Source organism: Alosa alosa, chromosome 1, assembly GCF_017589495.1.
Source record: "Alosa alosa isolate M-15738 ecotype Scorff River chromosome 1, AALO_Geno_1.1, whole genome shotgun sequence".
Lineage (NCBI taxonomy): Eukaryota > Metazoa > Chordata > Actinopteri > Clupeiformes > Clupeidae > Alosa > Alosa alosa.
This window is the reverse complement of record NC_063189.1, coordinates 28810063-28835197: the sequence shown is the minus strand read 5'-3', so window position 1 is coordinate 28835197 and position 25135 is coordinate 28810063. Positions and strand designations below refer to the sequence as shown.

Genomic DNA, 25135 nt, shown 5'->3' with positions numbered 1-25135 from the left:
ATCTTGCTTCGCCTTAACAATCTTTGCCCTCAATTCACCCTTCGCTAAGTCCCGCCCTCCTTAGTTACTGTTGGTATGCCTGACAAGCTTTACCCTGCACGTCTATTATATAGGGGGAGAACCGGGACTTTTCAATGACATGTCTTTTACAAAGACATCGTACCACACTGAAAGCTAATATTTTGTCACTAGCAACCTACATCTGTCCTCTGTCAAATACAGTTGGAATTTCAGCTCTGAACAAAACCGTTCATGAGTTATTTAGGCAGAAGTCGAATGTGCGTTTTGTTTCATTCGACTCTCCTGGCCAGAATGAATGGAACAGGCATGGGGGACGAAAGAAACATACCATTTAAGCTATTAGTCAGGGGGCCTATGTGGTTTTACAACGTTAATTCATTTACATATACACAACATATTAGATCTCACCTCCACAATTTTCTCATCAAAATCTACAACTAGTCTACTAGACCCTATTCCTACTCACCTTCTTAAGACTGCTCTCCCCTTCTGGATAATGTTTTGCTCTAGATTATAAATAATTCAATGCTATCAGGGCATGTACCGCAGTCGTTTAAGACATCAGTTATTAAGCCCTCCCTCAATAAACCTAGCCTTGTACCAATACTGGTCAGCGCTGCCTTTGACACCATAGACCATGACATACTACTTAGGCTTGAAAATTTGATAGGCATCAAAGACTCAGCACTCTTTTGGTTTAGATCATACCTTCCCAACCGTCAACAATTTGTACAGGTCCATAATAAACCATCTACCCAGATTATGGTAAAATATGGAGTGCCTCAAGGCTCAGTATTGGGGCCCCTGTTGTTTAGCAGATGATACACAACTATACCTCTCCATAAAACCTGATGAATTAACCCTGTTAGCCAAACTTTACTCATGTATAAGAGATGTAAAGACATGGATGACGAATAATTTCCTGCTTTAGAACTCAGATAAAACAGAAGTCGTGATATTAGGTTCTTAAAAGATGAGGGATATCCTATCCACATCACAGGCTACATATAGGGATCTTTCAATGACCTCATCCACAAATGTTAAAAACCTAGGAGTTATAATTGACCAGGACCTAGCACTAAATAATCACATGAAACAGATCACCAAAAATTCATTTTAACATTTAAGGAATATTTTTTTAAAGATAAGGAAGTCCTTATTCTTACCAGATGCCGAGAAATAAATCCATGCTTTTGTCACCTCAAGGATAGACTATTGCAATGCTATTGCAATGCTATTACGCTGTCTGTAATAATACCTGTCTAAAGAGCTTACAGCTTATACAAAATACAGATGCACACACACACAAAAAATATGAACATATTTCCCCCATCCTAGCATCTTTACACTGGCTACCTGTTAAAAGTCATTGACTTCAAAATATTACTTATATCTCTTGCATCTCATGAAGACACTCTTTTGTCTGCTTCAGACAGAAGAAGCACTTATCTATGCTGGCAGCAGCTGCTGCTGAACAAGTGTACAAAGTCCCTCTAGATGGACTTAATGCATTTGCAGGTGTTGCTGCAGGTTCAGAAGATGGTCTACCACGTCTTTTCTGAAGACACTGAGTCCTGCCTGCTTCACATGATTTCTAGTAGCGAATCTTAGCATGCTGCAGATGCACATTTTACATAGATGCAGATTGTTACAGGTGGATTTCCGGTGCCAAACTGCTTTGTTCTGTTAACTGCACTGTAATGTTGTAATCGTTGGCTGATCTGTGATCACCATCTCCATACTCTCTCATGGACAAAAACAAGAAATTTGGCATGTCTCTCTAGTGATGGGTCATTCACCAGTCCACACATATCTGCCACTGGATACATAGCCCAAAATCTGTTTCTTTCAGAATATGTGTGCCATCACCTGACTAACAGAAAGACACACCTCAGAATATGACCTAACTAGATTGTGCCACCATGAACTATGAAAATGTGCTTGCTCAAATGTAGAAGGCTAGAAGGTCACTAATATCACCAACCATTAAGAACAGAGCACTATGTGCTTCAGGTTATTTGATATTCTATTGATATTTATTGATATTTGAAAGCCAACTGTCACTGCTAGTGTCTCTCTTTCTCTTTCTCTCTCTTACACACACACACACACACACACACACACACACACACACACACACACACACACACACACACACACACACACACACACACCTGTCTGTTTGTCTATCTGATCCTTTTACCCTTTCTTTTCTTCACACTTACATAGGCTACGAAGGCCTTACAGACTTCAGCTAATACTAGCTATGTAAAAGTCTATTAAACTTGATTTAACAGAGATCTCTGCACTTTGTGTTCTGAATTAGTGTAGTATTATTTTATTTTTAAGTATTATTTTTTTAAGCGGAGAATTTTAGGCACAATTTTTTGTTAAAGAGATCAATCATCAGCCTAAACATGTTTTATAATGTTGTATTGTTTATGTGGTCTACTTGTGCACACTACCTTGTAAAATATCTTTGCTTTTTGGCACCAACCCCTATACTATAATACCAGCAATGTGAGGTTTATGGACAAAACACCAAATTTGACCTTTTCTGAATTTGACCTTTGATTTGCGTCCTTCAAAACCTTTTTACTCTTAAGAACCTCTAGAACAAAGATATAATACTCTCCAAAAATTAACATGCGAATCCCACAAGCCCCCAAATTAGACACATAGGCCCTCCTACTATATGTACTTCCCACAACTTCAATATTTGACAACATATCATGAATGGTACTTCAAATAGGTGTTATTTTAAATAGATTGCTGATGGGCTATACATCTTGGTGAACGTCTGTTAACAACTTCTTGCTGTCATCGTGAAGCATGTATCTCTCGAAATATCATGCAATATGCCATTTTTTATAGTTAGAACAATATGTGTTCCCAATTATATCATGTTTCTATAGTGTAACATGTTATTTCACTGTGTCTTTACGTGGGTTAGGGCACCACACATCCAAATACAGTAAGTGCCCTTCATGACCCACAGGCCTTCAGTCTCCACAGGTTAACATGGCAAAACTTGAAAAGCTTGTCAGACCTCCCGTGCCTAGTGACGGGTTGCTAAGCCATGATTGGCATGTGGCAGTTTTCAGGTGTGGCTTAGCGAAGGGTGAATTCAATGATTACGTTGGAAGCCCCTCTCCATGCTCTGTTTATTTGCATTGTGGCTTTTGGCCCAGAGTTCTCTTCTGTCCTGCTTCTGTGCGTTGTGGCTTAAGTCAAATGACTGATTTGGTACTGATTAGTTTTAAAAGGAATTATTTAAAGGGATTCCCTGAGGCAGTGGTTAAGAATGATGTTAGTATGATTGGAGTTGTTGTGCTCTTTATATTAAATGAGTGATGTGCTGAACACGGCCCCTTACATTTGTAGGCTTTATATTGGCCAGGTTAGCTGTCTTTCTTTCTTCTCCATCTCTAGTCCTATGTTTCTGTTCCTCATCATATGCACGTCACATTAACCAGGAACCTTTCTCTCTCTCTCTCGGCAGATTCCTCCACATCATACTTCAGCCTCCAATGTGAATGGTTCAAATGAGCAGCCACCTGCTAACAGTCTCAGTCCTGAAGGTAATGCATTGATGTATCATTCTCTCTGCTTTTCTCTCTTTCTTTCTCTGTTTCTCTTCCATTCAGTCTTTCTCTCTTTTCCATATTGCTCTGCCCACCATAAACAAAGAAGTCATTCCCCCAGCATGTGTCTCTGAGATGGCCCTAACGTCCTGTACTCTACTTCTCTCTCACTCTCTCTTCTCTCTCTTCTCTCTCTCTCTCTCTCTCTCTAACATGCTTACTCTCTCTCTCTCTCACACACACACACACACACACACACACACACACACACACACACACACACACACACACACACACACAGTGCAATGCTGAGACAAATCTGCAGTACCCACGAGGATAGCCTGATGAGAGAGCTGTAGCAATGTGACCTTGGGCTGTTCTGCATAGCACCCTCTGCAGTGACACTGTAGGCTACATTTTAGCATCAATTAGATTGACTGTAGATCCTAGCATCAGATGAGCAGAAATGAATCTTGTGGAATTAGTGTTGGTAGCACTGTATTAGCTAGGGTGTGGGTGTACTGTGTTTTTGTCTTACTCTCTGAGGTGTCTCTTGCATAGCCCCCTCAACATCTTCTCTCAAAGTATGAGCCAAACTTCTCTCTCTTTGCTCTCTCTACAGGTAATGCTAGTTTTCAGACCCTCTGGTAATAAGTAGTGATACGTTGGTGTATGATAATTTTATCTTCAATAATGATATCCTTGCAAGTTAGTCAGTACCATGATTTGTTGGTTTGGAAAGTGGGAAATCTGGGACTCTGTTGATGGTACATGCATTCTTTACTCCTGCAGTCAATGGCAACAGAAACATGTCTGAATCCACCGTTATGGAGAAGTATAACATTGGGAAAGTCATTGGTGATGGAAATTTTGCTATAGTAAAAGAATGTACTGAACAGTGAGTCAACTAATATTTTTTTTCAAATGAAGAAAGTTTGATTAGAAGTTCATAAATAATATATTATTATATTATATTATATTATATTATATTATATTATATTATACAAAATATTATACAAAAGTGATTAGTTACCCAGTCATGTCTCTCTTCCACAGCTCCACTGGTAAAGAGTTTGCTTTGAAGATCATAGACAAGACTAAGTGTGCTGGCAAAGTAAGTAGGATCACCCAACCCACAGATGGGCACTTGTGATGGGCAGAAACAGACTGAAAATGTGACCTGATAACAGGGTTTATGATTTATTATGTTGATTTCAACCATGTGAGATTGAACATGATATAAGATTGTGTTCTGAGTGGCTGCATGTACACAGATGATATGATAGATATGACAAACGCCAGTCTAGACAAGGAGCTAGAATGGGGATTCAAATGTCAATTTAAAAATGTGTTGGTTGAGTAACCATGTGACAAGTGTTATTAAATGGCCATCTGTTTAAGCCTTAATTATGAGGCCATAACTTAGAGAAGATCCCTTTCTCTGATTTTAATCTTTGACAATTTACAGGAATTACTGCATATTTATTTGAATTTACTATCAGTGGAATGATCCTCTATCTGTCATTGGAATGAGTCTGTGATTTGTTGACTGAGTTCCATTGACCCACAGGAGCACCTTATAGAGAATGAGGTGGCTGTTTTAAGGCGGGTCAAGCACCCCAACATCATCATGCTGATTGAGGAGGTGGACACTCCCACAGAGCTTTACCTGGTCATGGAGTTGGTGAAGGTGTGTCTCCAATAGCACACTTCATTACCAAAGACAGTCATTCTAACATTATAAAACTATATACATATTATTCAACAAATGTTCAACATCTTTTAGGTACCAGTTCATAATTAGTGCACAGAGAAACATTGTTAATTATGTCAGGTATTTCATTATGCAGTGCACAATCAGTGCCTTGTACATTGTTATCATTTGAATATGTGCAGCAGCATTTGAGCAGCTGTTAAACCTTTAATGTCTGCTCTTCCCAGGGTGGTGACCTGTTCGATTCCATCACCTCTTCCACAAAATACACAGAGAGAGATGCCAGTGTGATGGTGTTCAACTTGGCAGGGGCCCTCAAGTACCTGCACCGAATGAGCATAGTGCACAGAGACATCAAACCAGAGAATCTACTGGTGAGCCACCGCAGATATGTTTGATTTGGATTTAAAATGTAGTCCCTTAAGGATGGAAATCCCTATGGAAAAAGTCAAACTGCTGTGTGGAGGTGGGTTATTTGTATAACTCATGTGTTGGGGGGAGTATGCTCCTTCCAAGAAAGCACAGAGAAATGTATTTCTAATATTTTTTAAAGATATGACAATATATTTCTCTCTCTCTCTCTCTCTCTCTCTCTCTCTGTGTGTATGTGTGTGTGTTATATTTCAGGTGTGTGAGTATCCTGATGGCACCAAGTCCTTGAAATTAGGAGACTTTGGATTGGCTACCGTGGTGGAGGGACCTCTGTACACTGTGTGTGGGACACCCACATATGTGGCCCCAGAGATCATCGCTGAGTCTGGGTAAGAGGGTCAGGGTGTTGTTGGGTCTGGGTAAGGGGTTTGGGAAGGTGTTTTTGGGTCTGGGTAAGGGGGCCAGGGTGTTGGGTCTGGGTAAGGGGGCCAGGGTGTTGTTGGGTCTGGGTAAGGGGTTTGGGAAGGTGTTGGGGCTGGGTAAGGGGTTTGGGAAGGTGTTGATGGGTCTGGGTAAGGGGGCCAGGGTGTTGTTGGGTCTGGGTAAGGGGTTTGGGAAGGTGTTGTTGGGTCTGGGTAAGGGGTCGGGTGTTGTTGGGTCTGGGCAAGGGGGTCGGGTGTTGTTGGGTCTGGGTAAGGGGTTTGGGAAGGTGTTGATGGGTCTGGGTAAGGGGGCCAGGGTGTTGTTGGGTCTGGGTAAGGGGTTTGGGAAGGTGTTGGGTCTGGGTAAGGGATTTGGGAAGGTGTTGTTGGGTCTGGGTAAGGGGTTTGGGAAGGTTTTGTTGGGTCTGGGCAAGGGGGTCGGGGTGTTGTTGGGTCTGGGTAAGGGGGTCGGGTGTTGTTGGGTCTGGGTAAGGGGTTTGGGAAGGTGCTGTTGAGGTTCATCTACTGTAACATTACGGTGTAAATGTTTACATTACAACAACATTTATAAAACCTATACCACTGTTCCCTCTATGAATGTTGCAATGTAAGTATCACTTTACTGCACCAGGGAAGACTGTGTTTGTGGTTCTTTTTTCTCCTAATGCACGATCTGTGTGTGGTCGTCATAGTTATGGACTGAAGGTGGACATCTGGGCTGCGGGAGTGATCACCTACATCTTGTTGTGTGGATTCCCTCCATTCCGCAGGTACAGTGGGTTACTCTCTTTCTCTCTCTCTCTCTCTCTCTCTCTCTCAAGTATCAACTGGAATACAATTCTTATACACTCATAATCATGGATATACACAGACACAGTCCAGCAGGTCCATCATAGCTGGGTAGACAATAGATGGTACTAGTTTAGAACAGAAATGTTGTTTGAACTATTTTATTGTAAATGCAAATCATAGTAGCTACTGTATATAATCCACACTGTATATTATGTAGATTTGTTTTAATGATGATCCATTTTATCAGCAATGTCACTTCAAACAGAAATGAAAAGAAAGTCATTGAGTTTGGATTTTGAAGGTTGCTTAATGTGCGTCACAGTTGAGAGATAAGCCTTCAGTGAGGTGTAATCATATTTAAACTCGCCTGCTTAACTGTACATTTGCGGTCATGCACACACAAGCATTTTCACGGTCATTTGCAGGTCAGTGAATGAGTATAGGCCAGTCTAAATCATATCCATCGGCTGCTATGAATTGAACTCTGTATATCTCTCATCTCATCTCATCTCATCTCATCTCATCTCATCTCATCTCATCTCATCTCATCTCATCTCATCTCATCTCCCTGAAGAGTCCAAATGGACCTGTTGTATTTATTGTATGTATGTTGCATGTGTCTCCAGTGAGAATAACCTTCAGGAGGACCTGTTTGACCAAATCCTGCTGGGTCGCTTGGCGTTCCCCACCCCTTACTGGGAGAATATAAGTGCCTCTGCTAAGGTGTGTATTAGCACATAAACACACACACATTCAGGTGCACGTGTGCATATGTCCCTGTTCTGTCCTCTCCTGCCTCTGTGTCTCGTGTCCATGCAGATGACCTGATCCCTACTGTAGTCTGGATGTGTGTCTCTGGATCTCTGTGTGAGTGGAGCAGAGAGAGAGGGGACTCTGGTGCTTCATAGATGAGCTCTGTGTCTTCCTCTGGCAGCAGATCTGTCAGCACAAGGTCACCAGCGCTAATTAGATTCCCTGCTATTACTGCGGCAGGGAGAGCAGGTCCAGGACAAAGTGTGCCGGGAGAGCAGCCTCTGAGAGGACAGCTCTTTGTGCTTAAACACACCCTGCCACAGCCACAGCAGGCCGGCAAATTACACGCCACAATCAGCAGCACTTCTTAAACGGAGCAGAGGCTGTGTTTCAGATACGCCTGTAGGGTTAGATGAAGCTCTTGAACGGATGGTGGTTTATTTCTGGATCTGACTGTAGTCTTTCTCTCTCAGGAGCTCATTGGCCGCATGCTTCAGGTGAATGTGGAGGCCAGGTACACTGCAGAGGATGTGCTGGGTCACCCTTGGGTCACGGTAAGGCTGTGGACAGGCTCCGGTGGCGTGCTGCGTGCTGCCATTCCTATGGCATGTATGCTGTGCTAGAGCTGTTTGTGTGATGTGTGCCTGTGTTGTAATCAGGTGTCTGTTTTCAGCAGGAGGATGCTGCTCTGGGGAATAACACAAGGATTGAGGTGACAGGTAAACTCAAGACACATTTTAACAACACGCCAAAGCAGAACAACACTTCCGCCGGAGTGTCCGTCATCATGGTGAGAACACACACACACACACACACACACACACACACACACACACACAGAAAAGCTAATGCCATGTATTTTTAAAATGCGGTATAGAGCTTCCTTTGCATGAATACAGTTTCTTTATGGCTAGGGCCCATGGGACTCAGTTTGGCACTCAGCCTTTGAAGTGAGCGGTGCCGTCCAGTGGAGAGCCCACTCTCTGCCTCCACACATGAGTCACTTCCTTACATAAGAGCTTGGACAATCTCAGAGAACACCCCAGATGATTTAGCATTCTGGGGAAAGCCACAGCCGATTGTCCCTGTAATGATATCAGTCATGTTCATGGGGAATGTGGCATTACGTCTAAGCAGCTCTGGGACATGGGGCTTGTTGAGCCAGGGATTGAGCCGCCCTGTGACCCTGAGTACATCCAGTAGATGAGACTGATGAAAGAGAAGGACATGTCCCAATGTTCACATGCCTCTTTTACTGCTTTAAGACTAGACTACAAGTACATCTCTCTATCTGAGTGTAAATTGTTTTGGACTGCTAGTGGACACGTGTGGAATAGCACTACTAGTGGACACGTGTGGAATAGCACTGCTAGTGGACACGTGTGGAATAGCACTGCTAGTGGACACGTGTGGAATAGCACTGCTAGTGGACAGTACAGAATGGTGCTCATATTGATTCCTGTGAACATGGCCACTGTTAGTCTATCACGTCATCATCCTGTAGAATCAAGTCGTTCATGCTGCACCATTGTCAGCCAGCACAGCACATGTTCATGCCCATACCTCCATACATGGCTCTCGCTAGGCTCTGTATGATGACAGCATGCCGAACAGGCCAGTAGTCAACGGGAGCTCCACTGTGGGTGCAGAGGAAGTCCAGTGCATTATCAGGCACTCACTCTCTACATTCAGGCTCATATTTTAGTTTGCACATAATTTGTTCATCCATATACAGTAATGCAGGCACTATGTCATCTCACAGAGTCTACCATAAGTCATAGTCACAATTTATTTTCATTTAGTCACATATTAGAGTGTCTGTGAATGTTTTCAAATACTACGTCATCTTAGTTCCTTTTCTTGTTGTTGTTGACCACGGGAACACACTCTCTGTGTTCTTGCGGTTATGCCATTATCTGCCTATCTGAGACACAAGAACCCCAAGAATGTGAGGTGTGTACAGTCAGCACCTACACACACACACCAGTGGCAGCATTTTACCCAGCATTGATTCTGAATTCGGCTTAGTACCCTTACAATATGGCACATAGAACAGAACAGAATTAGTTGCTCTTGTCAGAGCCCAGGTAGCAGTCTCCAACATTAGAAGGCCCTTAATGACACAAACACTCCGAGTGTTCTGGAGGCCTCAGACATGGTGGGAGTTTGATGTGCTCTGGATCTCATTCTCAGTTTGAGCTGTGAGGGGGTTCAGTCCTGTGCCCCTCCACCCCACCTCTACACACCCCTCTCTCGCCGGGACCACAGGAGAAGCCTGGAGCTGGATGTCTGGTACCTGCCGCCAGCCACTCTCCTGTCCAGTAACCCCCGGTGCTCTAGCCCAGCCTGGCCCCTCTGACTTAACCTGTGCTCAGCCTCCTCGGGCTAGCTTGGCTGCCTGACTCCTAGCCTCATTTTCCTGGCCTGCTCTTCAGTGCAGGGGAAAGGCCGTGACTGCCTCTTGTGTGGTTCTCCTCCCCACTCACCTCTTCTCTTTTCTTCTCACTCTCTAACACTTCCCCCTCTCTCACGTGTTGCTGTTCTGTTCAGTCACTACTGATGTGGTGTGAGTTACTGCTTCTGAGTGGTTGTGAGATGTCACTGCAGTGTTTTGGGGGGTGGGGTGTTCTGTTCTCTCTTCTGGCTGTATCTGGGGCATGAGAGGCCATAAAGCAGTGCTAAGTGTTCCACCGCTGCTAACCCGACTGCTATTAGAAAGACTGACAGGACTCTACTCAGCTTACCTCTCTGTCAACATGTTTGTCTTTGTCCTTGCTGCTCAGCTGTAATGGGCCTCAGAAGTTCTCTTGACTTTCTATTTTAATTAACACTGAAAGACTTGTGTGAATACTGTTTGTGGAGAATGTGTCACTGCTTCCTCATTGGCACACTCATGCAGCTTAGTCTGCATCGCCCTCTTGTGGTGAAAAGTAGAATTGGAGGTTGCCATTGTATTGACGAGGACACAATGAATGGTGACAGAGAGGTATGCCAACAGAAATGCTTATTGCCTTGGACAAAAGACATACCTAGCATTTGGTGCAGGGGAGGGGAACACTAATAAAAAACAGAGGTTTCTTACTGTAGCATCAAGCTACTGTTTGCCCGTACACACTGGTTCAGGGCCAGCCAACCCAACCTGAGCCCTATCTAGGCCACTCTGAGAAAACCACAGAGTGTGCTCCTGGATCAGCATGTTGGGGCATACAGTTGCACGTAGCCCTCTGCTGTCATGAACTGTTTGTGCCCAGTTGAGTAAGACTAGTTTCTGTCCCTCTGCTTCCTCCCTCTCCCCTGCCCTCTCGCCTGCATTCCCTCGCTCTGGTTAGCTCCAAGGCAATGGTATGTACTAACACTCACCGCTCTGCCGCACAGCCAGCGCCTGCTGCTTCACCATACAACTCACTAGCACATCTGGGGGAAGTGAGAAATTGGCCATAGTGGGCTACTCCCGCATCATGATTTGGGACTCAGTAGATGAGAAAGCACAGCTCTATTAGCTGCATCAATTTAGATCACTAGGCAACCAGACACAAGTCATGTGCCATGTCATTACCTGATGGCAGTTTCTCATTTTGGCCCCCATTGAGCATGCTCGATGTTGTTAAGATCTGCTGCTTCATTATATTGGTGTTTAATCTGCTTTTGGGAGTTTGAGTAGTTAAGCCACCACTCACTTAGCATCAAACATGTTGGCCTCTTAGTGGCAAAGCCCCTCTATGGAGCACTGTTTTTTAGTAACGAGTTGAGAGTATGTATGTATCTGTAGGACAAATTAACTGAATTGGTACTGCCCTTAAAGGTGCTGTAAGCGATATTTGTCTTTCTTGCTAAACTCTTTTATGTACTTGTTTTGTCTTGTTTGTGTACATGCAAGGTAATTGGTAGGCAAGAATTGTTGTTTGTGTGAAAATACACCCAGACCAGGTTATGACCTCAGGAGAGTTGGATACAGTTTGGAGTTTTTTCCCATAAAGCTCTCCATATTGTTTGTTTTTTCCATATCAGCAGTCACAGCATAGTCCCTTCAGTGTGAGCACTCCCAACACAATATCACTTACAGCAACTTAGGGCACATACAGCTTGTAAGATGAAGTAATATATCAACACTAAAAGAATGAGCAGGAAGTGAGTTTACTTTGTTGTCAGGTGTATTTTAGCGTCTCGTCTGATAGGTCATTTGTATTTCTAATGTGTCTCATCTTTCTCTGACTGTGCTCTGTAGAACACAGCGCTAGATAAGGAAAACATCCAGCTTCATCGTCGTCGCCAGAACAACAGCCTGCCTTCCCCTGCCTCTGTGCTATCAGAGAAGATCTCCTGTCCTGATCCATCAGAGAAGACCCTATTTTGTGACCGTTCCCCCAAAACACCCCTCTCCGTTCATTGGGAGAATCTGCCATCACCCTCTGTACCTGAGCCAGACAACCCCTGTGCCCCCTCACCAGAGAAGCCACCCCCTTCACCTGTGACCCCTCACCAGAGAAGCTTCCCCCCTCCACCTGTGACCCCTCACCAGAGAAGCTTCCCCCCTCCACCCGTGACCCCTCACCAGAGAAGCTTCCCCCCTACACCCGTGACCCCTCACCAGAGAAGCCACCCCCTCCACCCGTGACCCCTCACCAGAGAAGCCACCCCCCTCCACCCGTGACCCCTCACCAGAGAAGCCTCCCTCCTCCACCTGTGACCCCTCACCAGAGAAGCCACCCCCCTCCATCTGTGCCCCCTCACCAGAGAAGCTTCCCTCCTCCACCTGTGACCCCTCACCAGAGAAGCTTCCCTCCTCCACCCGTGACCCCTCACCAGAGAAGCCACCCCTCTCCACCTGTGACCCCTCACCAGAGAAGCCACCCCCTCCACCTGTGACCCCTCACCAGAGAAGCCACCCCCCTCCACCTGTGCCCCAACTGCTCCTCCAGCCCCCTCATCTGCGGAGCCTCCCCCTGGGGTTCCACTGGAGAGCTCTGAAGCTGCTGCTGCTCCCACTGCTGTGGCCCCTAGTCCCCCCCTCCCTCCTCCTGAGCCCCCCACATCGCTCTCCTGGCCTGCGCCTCCTCCGCCCCCCTCCAGCTCTCTCCCAGAGCCACCTCTATGCAGCCTTGAGTACGAAGGCCCTCCTCCTGCTTGGAAGCTGCTGAGGGAGGAGTGAGCCCTCTCGTCCCCCACACCCACCCCACACTCACGCCTGGCCAGGGGAGATGAGCTTAGCCACCCTTACTTTAAGGTCATACATTTTCCAAGTATGAGCACAATGTATATACAATTGTCGCATACAATGAATTTACCCATTCATAGAAAAGAGCTTAAACCAGGAAAAAGCTGGTTCTTCTGACTTCCTAAGCCAAGGCTCTCAGATAAAGCTGGTTCCACAGTAGAAAGCTCACCACTGCATGTATTGCATTTGCATGTATTAGGTAGTTCTTTTCAGCTCCATCCCAATGTCAGATCCCTTTCAAGCTTTGCCTATATTCCTTATGCCTAACGCAGGCTCCTCAGATACCAGACACACTCCTCTGTCACACAGATAAAGTCAACTAGAAGCATTAAATGCTCCTCCTAGTAAACATAACTTGTGTTCCCTTAAAATGGATCTTGCATGATTAATATTCTCATGAATCCTCCATTACCTGAGTCAGTGTTATTACGTAGAAAAACCGAGTATTTTAACTATTCCCTACATTGTACGGAATACACTGGGGAGATATGCCTTCTAGAGTACTTGTAATGTAACCTGAGTTGTGCTACTGCCCTGCCCTGGGCATTCAGATGGACAATCTGTGACCTTGAGAGTCAGACATGCCTCGTGAAAGACGTGCCTCAGGACGTGTCAAACTGGCTACTAGCCTCATCCCGTCCACTCTACCAGCTGTTGTTCTTATCACTCTAGCATGAACATGACCAATTAAATGGCTGCTCTAATCCCTAGTTGCTCATGGCAGCATTAAGGCAGGACACATATCTATATACTATTCATTACTCAACTCTTATCCAACATCAGTAGGGTTTACATTTTTATCAGAACATGCTCATTGGGAATCCAATCCAATATTGGTTTAGTTAGCACTATGCTGTACGTGGTGAGCTACTGGAACACAATTACTGCATCCATGACTATATCATGGTTAGCTCATAAAACACTGATTATTGCAAAGGGCAATTTGAATTTGGAATTAGCTGATTTGCAGATCTGTTACAAAATTATGTCATTCATTACTGGACCCAGTCCATCATGAGACACAAAATAGTGGATGAGCTATTTTTCTATGTTGTGATTGACTTGATTGTATATATGTGAATTTGTACTTGAAAGCATTTGAAAGATGATCAAGTTGTATGAAAAGACAATGTGAGTTAATCCTTGTTGATGTGAATTTTACTTCTGATTGTTGTTTTTTTTTTTTTGCTCCTGGAAACTATGCTTGAATGTGCTGATTGTGATGAGTGTTAGAGGTAAATGAGTAAGGGTCCTACTAGTGCAAACCTACTGTAGAAGCTTACACAGAGCTTACAAACAAACATGAACACAGGACATTCATGCCCTTGTTGGTGTCTTTTTGATGAAAAAGTAACAGAGGGTATGCAATAATATTTTTGTAAATATCTGCTAGTTTTTCCTGATTAAGGAGAACCTTGTGGTTCTCATGAGGCTGTGCCTCTGCTCGATGTGCTGTGCTGTGTGGTTCTGATCAGCATTCCTCTCACATCTACAGATGAGTGATGAGGCCTCGGGAACATTTAGTAACCCTGGCCTGAGGACCAATGCAGGATACATATTCATTTGTCTAATTCAGTTGTGCCCATTAAAAGCATCAATAGTGACTATTATAATGTGAAGTTGTTCTTACTTAGACTATCTGGACGTTTTTGAAAGCTGAAATCTGGAGGCCTGGTTTAATTTTCTGTGGTTTTCTGCTCTATTCTTAAGGAATTTTTTAGCTGCATGCAAAATTCCTCTTTTGCGACTCACATTTTAGTCTGTGAGGCTGCTAAAAGTCACAGTGGTGGGTTCCAGTGTTAGTCATAATCTGTTGCTATAGCGCTCTTTCAGAATTCTCCCTGTGTTCTCTTCAAAACTCACAGTTATGTTTTATATACAAGGGATCCAGTTTTCAAGATGAAGGTGTAAAGTTTGTGCAGCCATTTTAAATGTAATCCTCTTGGCCTAGAACCTTTTTTCATTTTGTAATAGGAATTCATCAAAACCTTCATGAAATGCAATAAAATCTCTGAAATGATTTCTCATTGACTTTCATTTATGCTATAAGCAATGGTCCATATTGATACATTGTGAACACAAATGTATAAACATATTACAAACAGGTAGCTGTATTAACATATTAAAAAGACAGACAGTCTTTGATAACAACTAATACATGATAAAACGTCTACAAAAAAATAACACTTCCAAAATCAATTTCTGATACAAAACTCCATTTTATTGTTTTGACTCATCACACAAATCAAAAAGACACTCATTGGAAATGGACTGCCGTAGAGTTGTGTGACTGTAAAAACAGCAGTTATTTTCATCAATCATCATTAATCACATATCTTTCCAATCAAACCAACGAGGAATGTTTGTCCATGGATAACATCTGTGCAAGACATTGTTTGAAAGGATAAATCACGTCCCTAGTGCTGTCACCACAAAGAGAGAGAGAGAGAGAGGATTACACACACAACATACAGAATGGAGGTCCTGGTGTGAGGAAGCTTGTGAGATATGACACTGAGTTTTAGAGTGGAAATGATCCAGTGATTCAAAAAGACCCTCGTGCTGTCGCAACGCCACCTCATCCCGCTGACATCTCCCCCATCACATAACCACGACGACACACAGTACTACGCAATCTCATTACAGGCCGTCCCACTCCAGCAGGTCCTACATTGACAGGCATCAAGCGCAACCTGCCCTCTTCAGTAAAACCAGATTTGAAGTATTGCAAAATACAGCGTGTGCAGCAAGGAAAGATATGCCTGCATTTGGGCAAACCAACCGAGAAGAGTATGCTTCAGTCAGAGATGTGTGGATGTAGCTTCAGTATGGACAGAGCTCCATCTGAGCCACCTCAGTCTCATCTAAACCACACCCCTTCAGCAGCAAAAAAGCTATCAAGAAAAAAATCCCCCAACAGACACAGCAACTGAAAAAATCACTCACCCCAAGAAGTACACAAATATATGGAATCTATATATGGACTATAGATGCAAATATAGTCATCTAGCTATTGACCACTCGAGCCCTTTATTTTTGGTGGGCTGAGGTGAAAATAGACTTTTACAGCTAAAAATAGATTTATTTCAATGATAGGTATATAACCCCACCCCTAAGATTTAATATTATATGAAATAGCATAAGATCTACAAAATATAACAATGCCCTTTTAAAAATAGTTGAATTTTTAAACTTCTGTTAAGAGATACATTCAGAATTTGAACATGTATTCAGAATAGTGTCTCTGAGAGCCATGGCAGGATTGGGCTTGCAGTGGCCAGTGCTGTTGCCATGGTGAACCAGCAGAGCGGCCCAGTGGATGTTTGTACTGCGGAGTGCTGGCCCCTCAGTAACGGGTCTGGTACTCATGGTGCCACCTGTTGAAGTCATTGTAGAACAGGACGATGCTGCCAGACGCCATGCCAGTGATAATGCACCTGCAGAGAGGAAGAAGAGGTCGGACACAGGCCTGGACTGATGAACTTGGGCTTTCTTGGTTTTTGATGCTTTTTTAAGTCATTAAAATACTATCATTTGGATGAAAAGAGGAGCTCCTAGAATCATTATTTTCAAATCATTATCAAATTATTTTCACAACATTTTACCATAGCCAAATGCACAGTGACAGGGGCTATTTAGGAGTTAATAAACACACACACACACAGGTTTGAGTGTATATATATATATATATATATATATATATATATATAATACATAAATAATACATTTTTCAACATGAAAGACATCTACATACACATGTCCCCAGACATTCCTGCACACTGGACTGCCTGTGCTGCTGTGCTGGACCTTACCTCTGGTCATGGCACATGGCACTATGCTGTGCTTGACCTTACCTCTGGTCATGGGACATGGCCATGGAGCGGATTCCTGCGTCACAGCCTGGGTAGGTGAAGAGCTGCTTCATGTCATACACCTGCCACACACTCAGAACTCCGGCGTCTCCTCCACTCAGCAGGTACTGGCCATCCCTGCTCAGCTGCATGGCCTACAAACACACACCACACACTCAGCATGGGCTCTGTTGTCCTACTTTAGAATAACGCATCCATCATACCAACACACACACACACACACACAACATATATACACATACAGTATCCGCAGCTTTAACACTGAAACACACAGGGAGACACACGCATGGATGCACTCAAACACACACACACACACACACACACATTCCAAGCCATTCAAGGAAAGTTTGGGTTCATATTCAACCTCTTCACTTCCAATGCCCATGCCCTAATAATTACCTATGCTGTGTGTGTGTGTGTGTGTGTGTGTGTGTGTAGATGGAGATGAGGAGGTGAGTTCAGCTTCCTCCTCTAGTCCACCCAGCACATGTGCGGAGCGCTGCTCTCGGGGCCTTTGAAGTTGCCTTCAGCAGATAAATAAAAGTGATAAGCATCTCGGCGGCCTGGTGACTTGCGATAGCGCTTTGTTATGACTTGGCCAGTGGAAGAAAGTTCTGGGCAGTCGGTGATGAATGCGAGCCGCTCGGCCCTGGCGTCTGATTAGAGGGCTGCCGGGCTACAGGGCCTCCGCCTGATGTCTGCAGGGGTCTGCGCGGCCCTCTCCCCAAAGCCCCACAGGCCAAGGCCTGTCCCTGCATGCTGGTCAGCAGCCAGCCAATGGTGGGCCTCTGCAGCCACAGCGGCAGACTCCAGCAGCGCCAGTCCAGCTGAGAGCCGAGAGATTTATTCTGCTCATCTGGCTTTTCCTGTGCTCATAAGGGATGTGTTACACTTTAAAGTGTCCCCAGGGAAACAAGGATAATATACGACATGAAGAGCTGGAGGGGTGTAATTTTTCTTCCCGAGTTTACTCCACAGCCCAAAGCAAATGAGAACTGACACATGGTGAGATGACATGATAACATGCAGCTCAGTGACTGACCCTGATTACTCAGTTATCTGTGACAAACAACTACACACACTCAACCTCACTTTCAATCTCATTCATGTTTCAGCCACAAGCACGGCACGATGAAGTTAGATTCTACACTACATAGATACACTAGATAAAGAGGTCAACAAATAACAGCTAACCCAGAGAGCAAACACTTGTTTGTCATTACGCAATGAAATCTTTCTAAAATCCGGAAACAGTTTATAATTCTATCACCCTGGTTTACCACACACCCTTCTATGCATGCACAGAGCCAAACCAGAGATCTGCTCAGGGCCAAATGGGCCTCTTTAACATCTCATAATTAGGCACCGAGTTACATGTCCTGTACATCATCACTGACCAGGCAGAACATTCACTCTGATCACAGATTAAGTGAAAGGGCTCAGAGATGAGTCATAGGAAGGCTGAGATCTGATCTGGAGTCAGCATCATTCTTTAGCCTTCACCAGCCTGCTGATCCTCTGCTGCATGTTTATTAGAAACACAGGGAGGAATCCATCATGGCGATGGCTCTGTAAGATCAGCATCCAAAAACCCAGAAAGGGTCTGGTGTTGGAGGAGGAGGAGGAGGAGGAGGAGGAGGAGGAGGAGGAGGAGGAGGAGGAGGCTGGCATTTGATTTGTTTTCTGTTTGTGTGATATCTGTGTAGTCGTGTCTCAAGTTTCACTGTACCCGTTCTTTGTACCATTTAATGATCATGATCTATATATACATACACTGTCTACTACGCAGTCTACTAGTTTTTTAGTGTGTATAGTATACTACTGTCTAGTATGGACTAACTGTGGCTATATGATGGGAGATTCTTAATTGGGGATAAAAAGAGAGCTCTAAAGTAGTGGACTGAGTGGCAGACTGGTGACAAGGTTCTGACAGGCCAGCCGGGTCAGTCCATGTTTGAGGGTGTGGTCTTGCCCATAAATCAGCTGCCTGGCTCTGTGGGGATGACTACAAATCCAAGATGGCCGCTATAGCTCCGGTATCAGAGATCCATCTGATGTAAAACAAGGCTGGGGGCCAGGGCTTTGGAGACTGGCCCTCATGAATTCTTCATCCTAGCAGAGCCTCTCCAACTCCCCCCTCTGGCTCCTGAGTGGCCCCTAAGGTTAGGGCCAAATTTATGGATGTCTTGATTACAGTTGATGTTTAATACATATATTTTGAAAATGTCTGGTAAAATGATTAGAGAGAAAGGAATCTATGCCATGCTGGACTCAGTAGGGGTTAAGATTCCCTGACAGTAGGATATAAAGCTTTAAAGCTTTTCTTCTTTCTGAGAAGAAGGAATGTGATCACTACCTCCCAGACCCTCACACGTGCAGTTGTGCGACACACACACACACACACACACACAAACACTATGTTCCTCTTCCATATATAAAGACACACAGACTTGCACAAAGATGACTAATTCTCACTGTATCCATGAGCACATGTGTATGACCATCCCATACTGTGTAGGGGCGCCAGTGGAGGTGAGATTGATACTGGTGTCTGCTGGCTGTGGTCTGGGCTCAGGGCACTGGGGGGGAGAGGCCCTGACATGTCAGGACTTCCTTGACGCTGGCTAGCAGGAATTCACAGCAGGGGCAGATGAGGGGGGTGTAGAAGACAGCAAGGAGAGCGTAGGAGAGGAGAGCCGACGACATGCTGAGTGAGTGAGAGAAAGACAGAGTGAGAGAGTGAGTGAGCGAATGAGTGAAAGTGTGAGTGAATGAGAGTGAGTGCTGAGAGGCATCCCTTGGGCAGGTACAGGTCAGGGCTTTGATAGCAATGAGATGGACAAGCTTGCTTACTGGCCCTGGTTAGCACACGACTTTGAGCTTCAGACACAACATAAGACGTCAGTGTGATTGTATATATGTAAGGGATGATGGACGACACGGTGGTCTGTTCACAGAAGTTAATGCACGGTCGAGGTTGTAAAACGGCCCCGACGCAAAGCGGAAGTGCGCGTTGTGTTCATTTCCTGTAACAATTTAAACGTTTTAATCGCTAAAACGGTCTTTCGGAACGGAACTACTTTCTTCCGACACATATCAACTAATTTCTCAACTTGCAGGACAAACTGCCGTTCTAAACGGATGGTTGCTACGGCCAAAGGCCAGTCGTTAGTTCTATCTCTCCCGTTGTCAAGCGGGCGTATCCCAAGATTCTGATGAACTTTAACTTTGAAACATCGCTATTTTACCTAGCCTGCTGTCATCCATCTAGCTAAAAGCCACCTCCGTCATATGCTACAATGTTACTATGTTCTGAACGTCTGCATTTTACAGCTCGGATGCAACGTGACGGTTCATTTAAACTTCACAACGAGTTCGGCGAATTAATATACAAGTGTGATACGGCCAAAAAAATGGATCTAGGCCTACTTCATAGGTGTGCAAATAACATACGGTTAATGGTCGTTCTAAATTACGTAGGACAATGGGAAATTCAACCAAGCAGTGGAATAACAGCATATCAACTGTAAGGGATTTGGTTCACTCTCTGTAATAGCATGGCTACACATCTCCATAGCTACAGTACACAAGTCCTGTTTCTTTAACAGCTGAAACTGTCCTGCACATTGATACTGCAGTGTGCCTCAGATGCATCCCTGACCGATCTGGTCAACACAACACATTTCACCGCTGCCAATCATTTGCACTTGTGGCTAACCGAGAGTGAGCGGGTGGCATGGCGGCTGCCGGAGGCCCCCTGGCCAGGCCGGTGAGCTGAGCGCTGGAGCTGAGAGCTAAGTGGAAACAAATGGGCAGACAGATAAGGGATGCTAATCAAGGTGTTGCTGGGCCACGCTGCAGAACTGAGCTGCACAGGCCCTGGTGACACAGCAAATGGGAAGCAGGTGTGAGGGCCTCACTGCAGCACAGAGCAGCACACTGGCCTGTGGGCTTTCCCAGGACCTGTGAGTGTGTGTGTGTGTGTATACATGTGTGATTGTGTGGGAACGTGATTGAGTGGGGTATGTGGGACAGCTGCCTGCTGGTGACAAATGTGTCCTCTCATGCAAGAGAACAGGAGAGCCCTCCTTAGCTCCCACTCGGGGAGAAGGAGGTGAGAGAGAGGAAGGAGCAAAGGGAAGCCCTGTGAGGAGGAGGAGGAGGAGGTGAGGGGAGGGGAGGGCTTGCTCAGCATGCCCTGGGGCAGCCAGAGCTTAGAACACATGCCAGCCTTTAATCATGACCCAGACTAGCTCACACACACACACACATACATACATACACACACACAGACACACACACTAAAAAAAGTGTGATGAAGCACAGAGACTGTGAGGGAAACCAAGCTCAGCAGAGGAAAAGAGAAAGTTTCATGCCATGTCTGGGGCAACAAGCCAAAAGCTGTAGTCTGAGACTGCCATTCAGTCTGAGTGAACACGCCAGAGAGAGAGAGAGAGAGAGAGATGGAGAGAGAGAGAGAATGCAATTCTATTCACTTTCGGTTTTAATAATTTATTCATTATTCATTACCACCCAAAGCAAACATTCAGGTGATGCAAGGAAACTTCCTCTCTAAATGTTTATAGCATATAGTGTGCTCTGTGTGTGTGTGTGTGTGTGCATGTGTGTGTGTGTGTGTGTGCGCGCATGTTGACTGAAAGCCAGTACCTTCACATTCTCCTCCATCTTCCTGTGGGCCAGTAGTTTGCCGTTGACACTGAACAAACAGAGGTGACCCTTGTCGAAGTAGACGACGCAGTGTCCCTCTGTAGAGGCCTGGACGAGGCGAGGCCGCACGCAGCCCTCGGGAGCACCCAGGGTGCGCAGCAGGTCCCCGTTCATGGAGTGGATCAGACAGGGCCCCTCTGTGAAGAGCACGGCGCACAACTCAACTCAATACAAGACAACACACACAAGACAACACACTCAAGACAACAAACACAAGACAACAAACACAAGACAACAAACACAAGACAACACAGACAAGACAACACAGACAAGACGACACAAACAAGTCAACTCAACTTAAGACAAAACACACAAGACAACACACACAAGACAACTCAACCCAAACCACTGTGGAGTCTCCTCAAGCTAGTTAGTATCTGTTAGATTAGTGTTTTTCAACCACTGTGCCGGGGCACACTAGTGTGCCGTGAGAGATCATCAGGTGTGCCACAGAAAATTACCCAAATGTCACTCACTGGTCCAAAAAAGCAACTGTTGCACTATTGGTGGTATGCAGGCATTGTACAACGGGGGCCCCATATCCAGTATTCACAGAATCATCACATATCCAGTTCATAACAACAATTAAATTAGATATAGTCACCTACAAATGAAACAGAGGGCGCTTGTTTTATTTGAGCAGGTCTTGCATAGAAGCCATAATAAGGCCATATCTGTGTATTATTTGAAATTTTAGGCTATGGTATGTTGTGGACTGTGAAGCCATCTATCCATTTATCAAAACGTCTACAAAATGATTTTACACACATGCAATACCCATTACATAGGACCAATTTGACATCTGTATACATGACTGCATCAATGCCATTCTAAACAAACAAGGCAATGGAGGGCACAGGGGCAGATCTGGACTACAGATGTGGTCAGCTCTCCTCACTCACCTGCACAGCCACTGATGACCAGGCCCAGCTCTGCACACACACTCGCACATGTCACCTCACAGTCGTGCCCTGTCAGGATGGCCCGGGGCGTCACAAACTCTTCTACACACACACACGTACACATACACAAAACAGAGAAACACAGAAAGAACAGTCAGGTGTTTATAGAGTAGAAGTGATTCCCACTAAAGCCACTTCTAGGGAACACCTGAATAAGGGAATAAGGGGCTGCATTGACCACCAGAGACCACCAGGTGGAGTTATTGGTTTAGCAAAAGAAAAAAAAAAAGAATCAGACTATAAACAGTGAAAAATATACATTTTACACTTAACTACTAACTACAACATTTAATACTTAACTTAAAAAGAAATTAAAACATCTACACATGCTTTGCCTGTGAAATAATGACAGATCTCTGAAAATGGACATATATTGTCTTCATCTTCATAATCTTCCTGTCTGATGAAATAATACAGCAAAGGAACACGTTAATAAAGATGAACAAAACAGAGAGAAGAGACTTCATGCGGTCACAGTTACAGTGTCTGAAAGAATACTTCACAGCTCAATCACCCTCTTCCACTGGGACAGTCAAAGCCTCACTGCTGGACATCTCCCTCTCTCTCTCTCTCTCTGTGTGTGTGTGTGTGTGTGTGTGTGTGTGTGGAGAGAGAGAGAGAGAGAGAGAGAGTAAGAGAGAGGATTTGGGCTTTGTAGTTGGCCTCGTCACCAGTTCATTAGGAGTTCATTAGAGGCCTGGCCTCTGTGCCTGGGGTCTGCTTAAACTAGAGGCATGGGCAGGATCAGCTCAGGAGGATGAGCCTAACAGATGCACAGGCCCCGTGTGTATCTCTCTCTCTCTCTCTCCCTCTGTGTGTGTGTGTGTGTGTGTGTGTGTGTGTGTGTGTGTGTGTGTGTGTGTGTGTGTGTGTGTGTGTGTGTGTGTGTGTATATGGGCAGAGGGAGCAGGGGAAGTCCCAGCACAGTCCTTGTGTGTTTATGGAGACAGACCTCTGGAGTGCTTCAGTAAAGGCAGTATTATGATTTTAGAATTTAGGAATACTTAGTGTGCTTCCTAGACGTTTGCTGAGCACTAAGCATACTCTTTTTTTTCAGCGTAATACTTTTTTAAATCCACATCAATTTGAGTAGAAGTCCCCATTAAACCCGTCCAAGTGACAGGAGGAGGAATTGGACCTTGACTCACCTCTACAGTAAAAAGGGCTACTGGAACAAAACCTGGCTGTATTTACTTAAAGATTTTTACAAGGGATCTAAACACATACATGCATGCATGTGCACACACACGCACACACACACACACGCACACGCACACAAAATACAATGCCTCAAAGTAGAGGTTTCATTAACTGCCAGGCATCCTAAATGTCTTAGGTCTGACTTATGTTCTACAAGTGCAGGATTAGAGACTGATGTCGGATTTTGCCAGGAGAAGATCAATAAAACTGATATATTGGTGTATCATTTAACCCTAAAGTCCTCGGGCACCATTTGGTCTGCGTTAAGCGACATCTGATTACAATCTAATACCTCTACACGTACATCTACACAGCCAACCGACCAGAGTATCACTTACCAGTGACAAGGAGAAAGAGAGAAAGAGAGAGACAGGGGGAAAGAGAGCAAAGAGAGAGACAGGGGGAAAGAGAGAGGGAAGAGAGAGACAGGGGGAAAGAGAGCAAAGAGAGAGACAGGGGGAAAGGAGAGGGGAGAGAGAGAGACAGGGGGGAAAGGAGAGGGAAAGAGAGAGACAGGGGAAAGAGAGGGAAAGAGAGAGACAGGGGGAAAGGAGAGGGAAGAGAGAGACAGGGGAAAAGAGAGGGAAAGAGAGAGACAGGGGGAAAGGAGAGGGAAGAGAGAGACAGGGGAAAGGAGAGGGAAAGAGAGAGACAGGGGGAAAGGAGGGGGAGAGAGAGACAGGGGGAAAGGAGAGGGGAGAGAGACAGGGGAAAGGAAAGGAAAGAGAGAGACAGGGGGAAAGGAGAGGGGAGAGAGAGACAGGGGAAAGGAGAGGGAGAGAGAGACAGGGAGAAAGGAGAGGGAAAGAGAGAGACAGGGGGAAAGGAGAGGGAATGTACCAGAGAGTGATTTGCAGAATTCAGTCAGATGAAACTCTATGAACTTAACAATTGAGTCATTAACGGCACGTTTTGCATCCTAAACATACAAACAAAGTTATGTGTGGGAAAGAATGTCTGAAGTAGCACAAACCACTAACAAAACTGCTACAAGCGCAGTGGCTTGCTGTGGACATTTCACATCTTTTCCTCTAGGTGGCAGTGCAGTCGTTGGAATCACCTTGATCAAAGAGTCTTGATGGCTACAGTGAAATCAGTGTCTCTGCGGCAACACTCCCAACTAAACCAAGTCATATGCACAAACAAACACACCTAGCAAATAGGGTATAAGGCCGTAAGCCCATGAGGACATGACTCAGGACGCCCGTTAGCCACTGCGTGTGTATGGATGGTTGTGTGTTGCTATGAGAGCGTTTGTGTGTGTTCATTAGAGCCTTCAGCATTTCCATGTGCATGTGGGTCTTCCTGTGAGTGGATGAATGGATATCCCTTACATACCTGGTGTCTGATGCTCACAGAGGACAGAACTAATACAGTATGTGTCACTTAGCAATGCAAACACAGACTAACATCATGGAAAAGGGAGGGGTGCAAAGAGAGAGAGAGAGAGAGAGAGAGAGAGAGAGAGAGAGAAGGTAAGAGAGTGGTGTTTGGAGAGAG

At 44.9% G+C, this 25135-nt stretch overlaps 2 protein-coding genes across 14 annotated transcripts in view; one reads left to right on the top strand and one right to left on the bottom strand.

Annotated features, from left to right (window-relative positions):
* dclk2a (doublecortin-like kinase 2a) overlaps positions 1–14893 on the top strand; it is a 42692-nt gene extending 27799 nt beyond the window's left edge. For 4 of the 7 annotated variants that reach the window (XM_048245653.1, XM_048245645.1, XM_048245671.1 and 1 more), the window contains 11 exons: positions 3524–3602; positions 4398–4503; positions 4662–4719; positions 5176–5295; positions 5547–5693; positions 5947–6080; positions 6806–6883; positions 7532–7628; positions 8132–8212; positions 8332–8448; positions 11884–14893. In XM_048245653.1, coding sequence (XP_048101610.1) covers positions 3524–3602; positions 4398–4503; positions 4662–4719; positions 5176–5295; positions 5547–5693; positions 5947–6080; positions 6806–6883; positions 7532–7628; positions 8132–8212; positions 8332–8448; positions 11884–12273 — 1407 coding nt within the window. In that variant the 3' untranslated portion in view covers positions 12274–14893. Of the gene's footprint in view, positions 1–3523; positions 3603–4397; positions 4504–4661; positions 4720–5175; positions 5296–5546; positions 5694–5946; positions 6081–6805; positions 6884–7531; positions 7629–8131; positions 8213–8331; positions 8449–9851; positions 11001–11883 lie in introns of all 7 variants that reach the window. The other 3 variants (XR_007193708.1, XR_007193709.1, XM_048245678.1) reach the window with 3 other exon arrangements.
* Positions 14894–15072: 179 nt separating this feature from the next.
* The window catches only part of lrba (LPS responsive beige-like anchor protein), a 197246-nt gene continuing 187183 nt past the window's right edge, over positions 15073–25135 (bottom strand). For all 7 annotated transcript variants that reach the window (XM_048245589.1, XM_048245607.1, XM_048245615.1 and 4 more), the window contains 4 exons: positions 22376–22477; positions 21414–21610; positions 16728–16879; positions 15073–16310 (listed from right to left, as the gene is read on the bottom strand). In XM_048245589.1, coding sequence (XP_048101546.1) covers positions 16220–16310; positions 16728–16879; positions 21414–21610; positions 22376–22477 — 542 coding nt within the window. In that variant the 3' untranslated portion in view covers positions 15073–16219. The remainder of the gene's footprint in view (positions 16311–16727; positions 16880–21413; positions 21611–22375; positions 22478–25135) is intronic.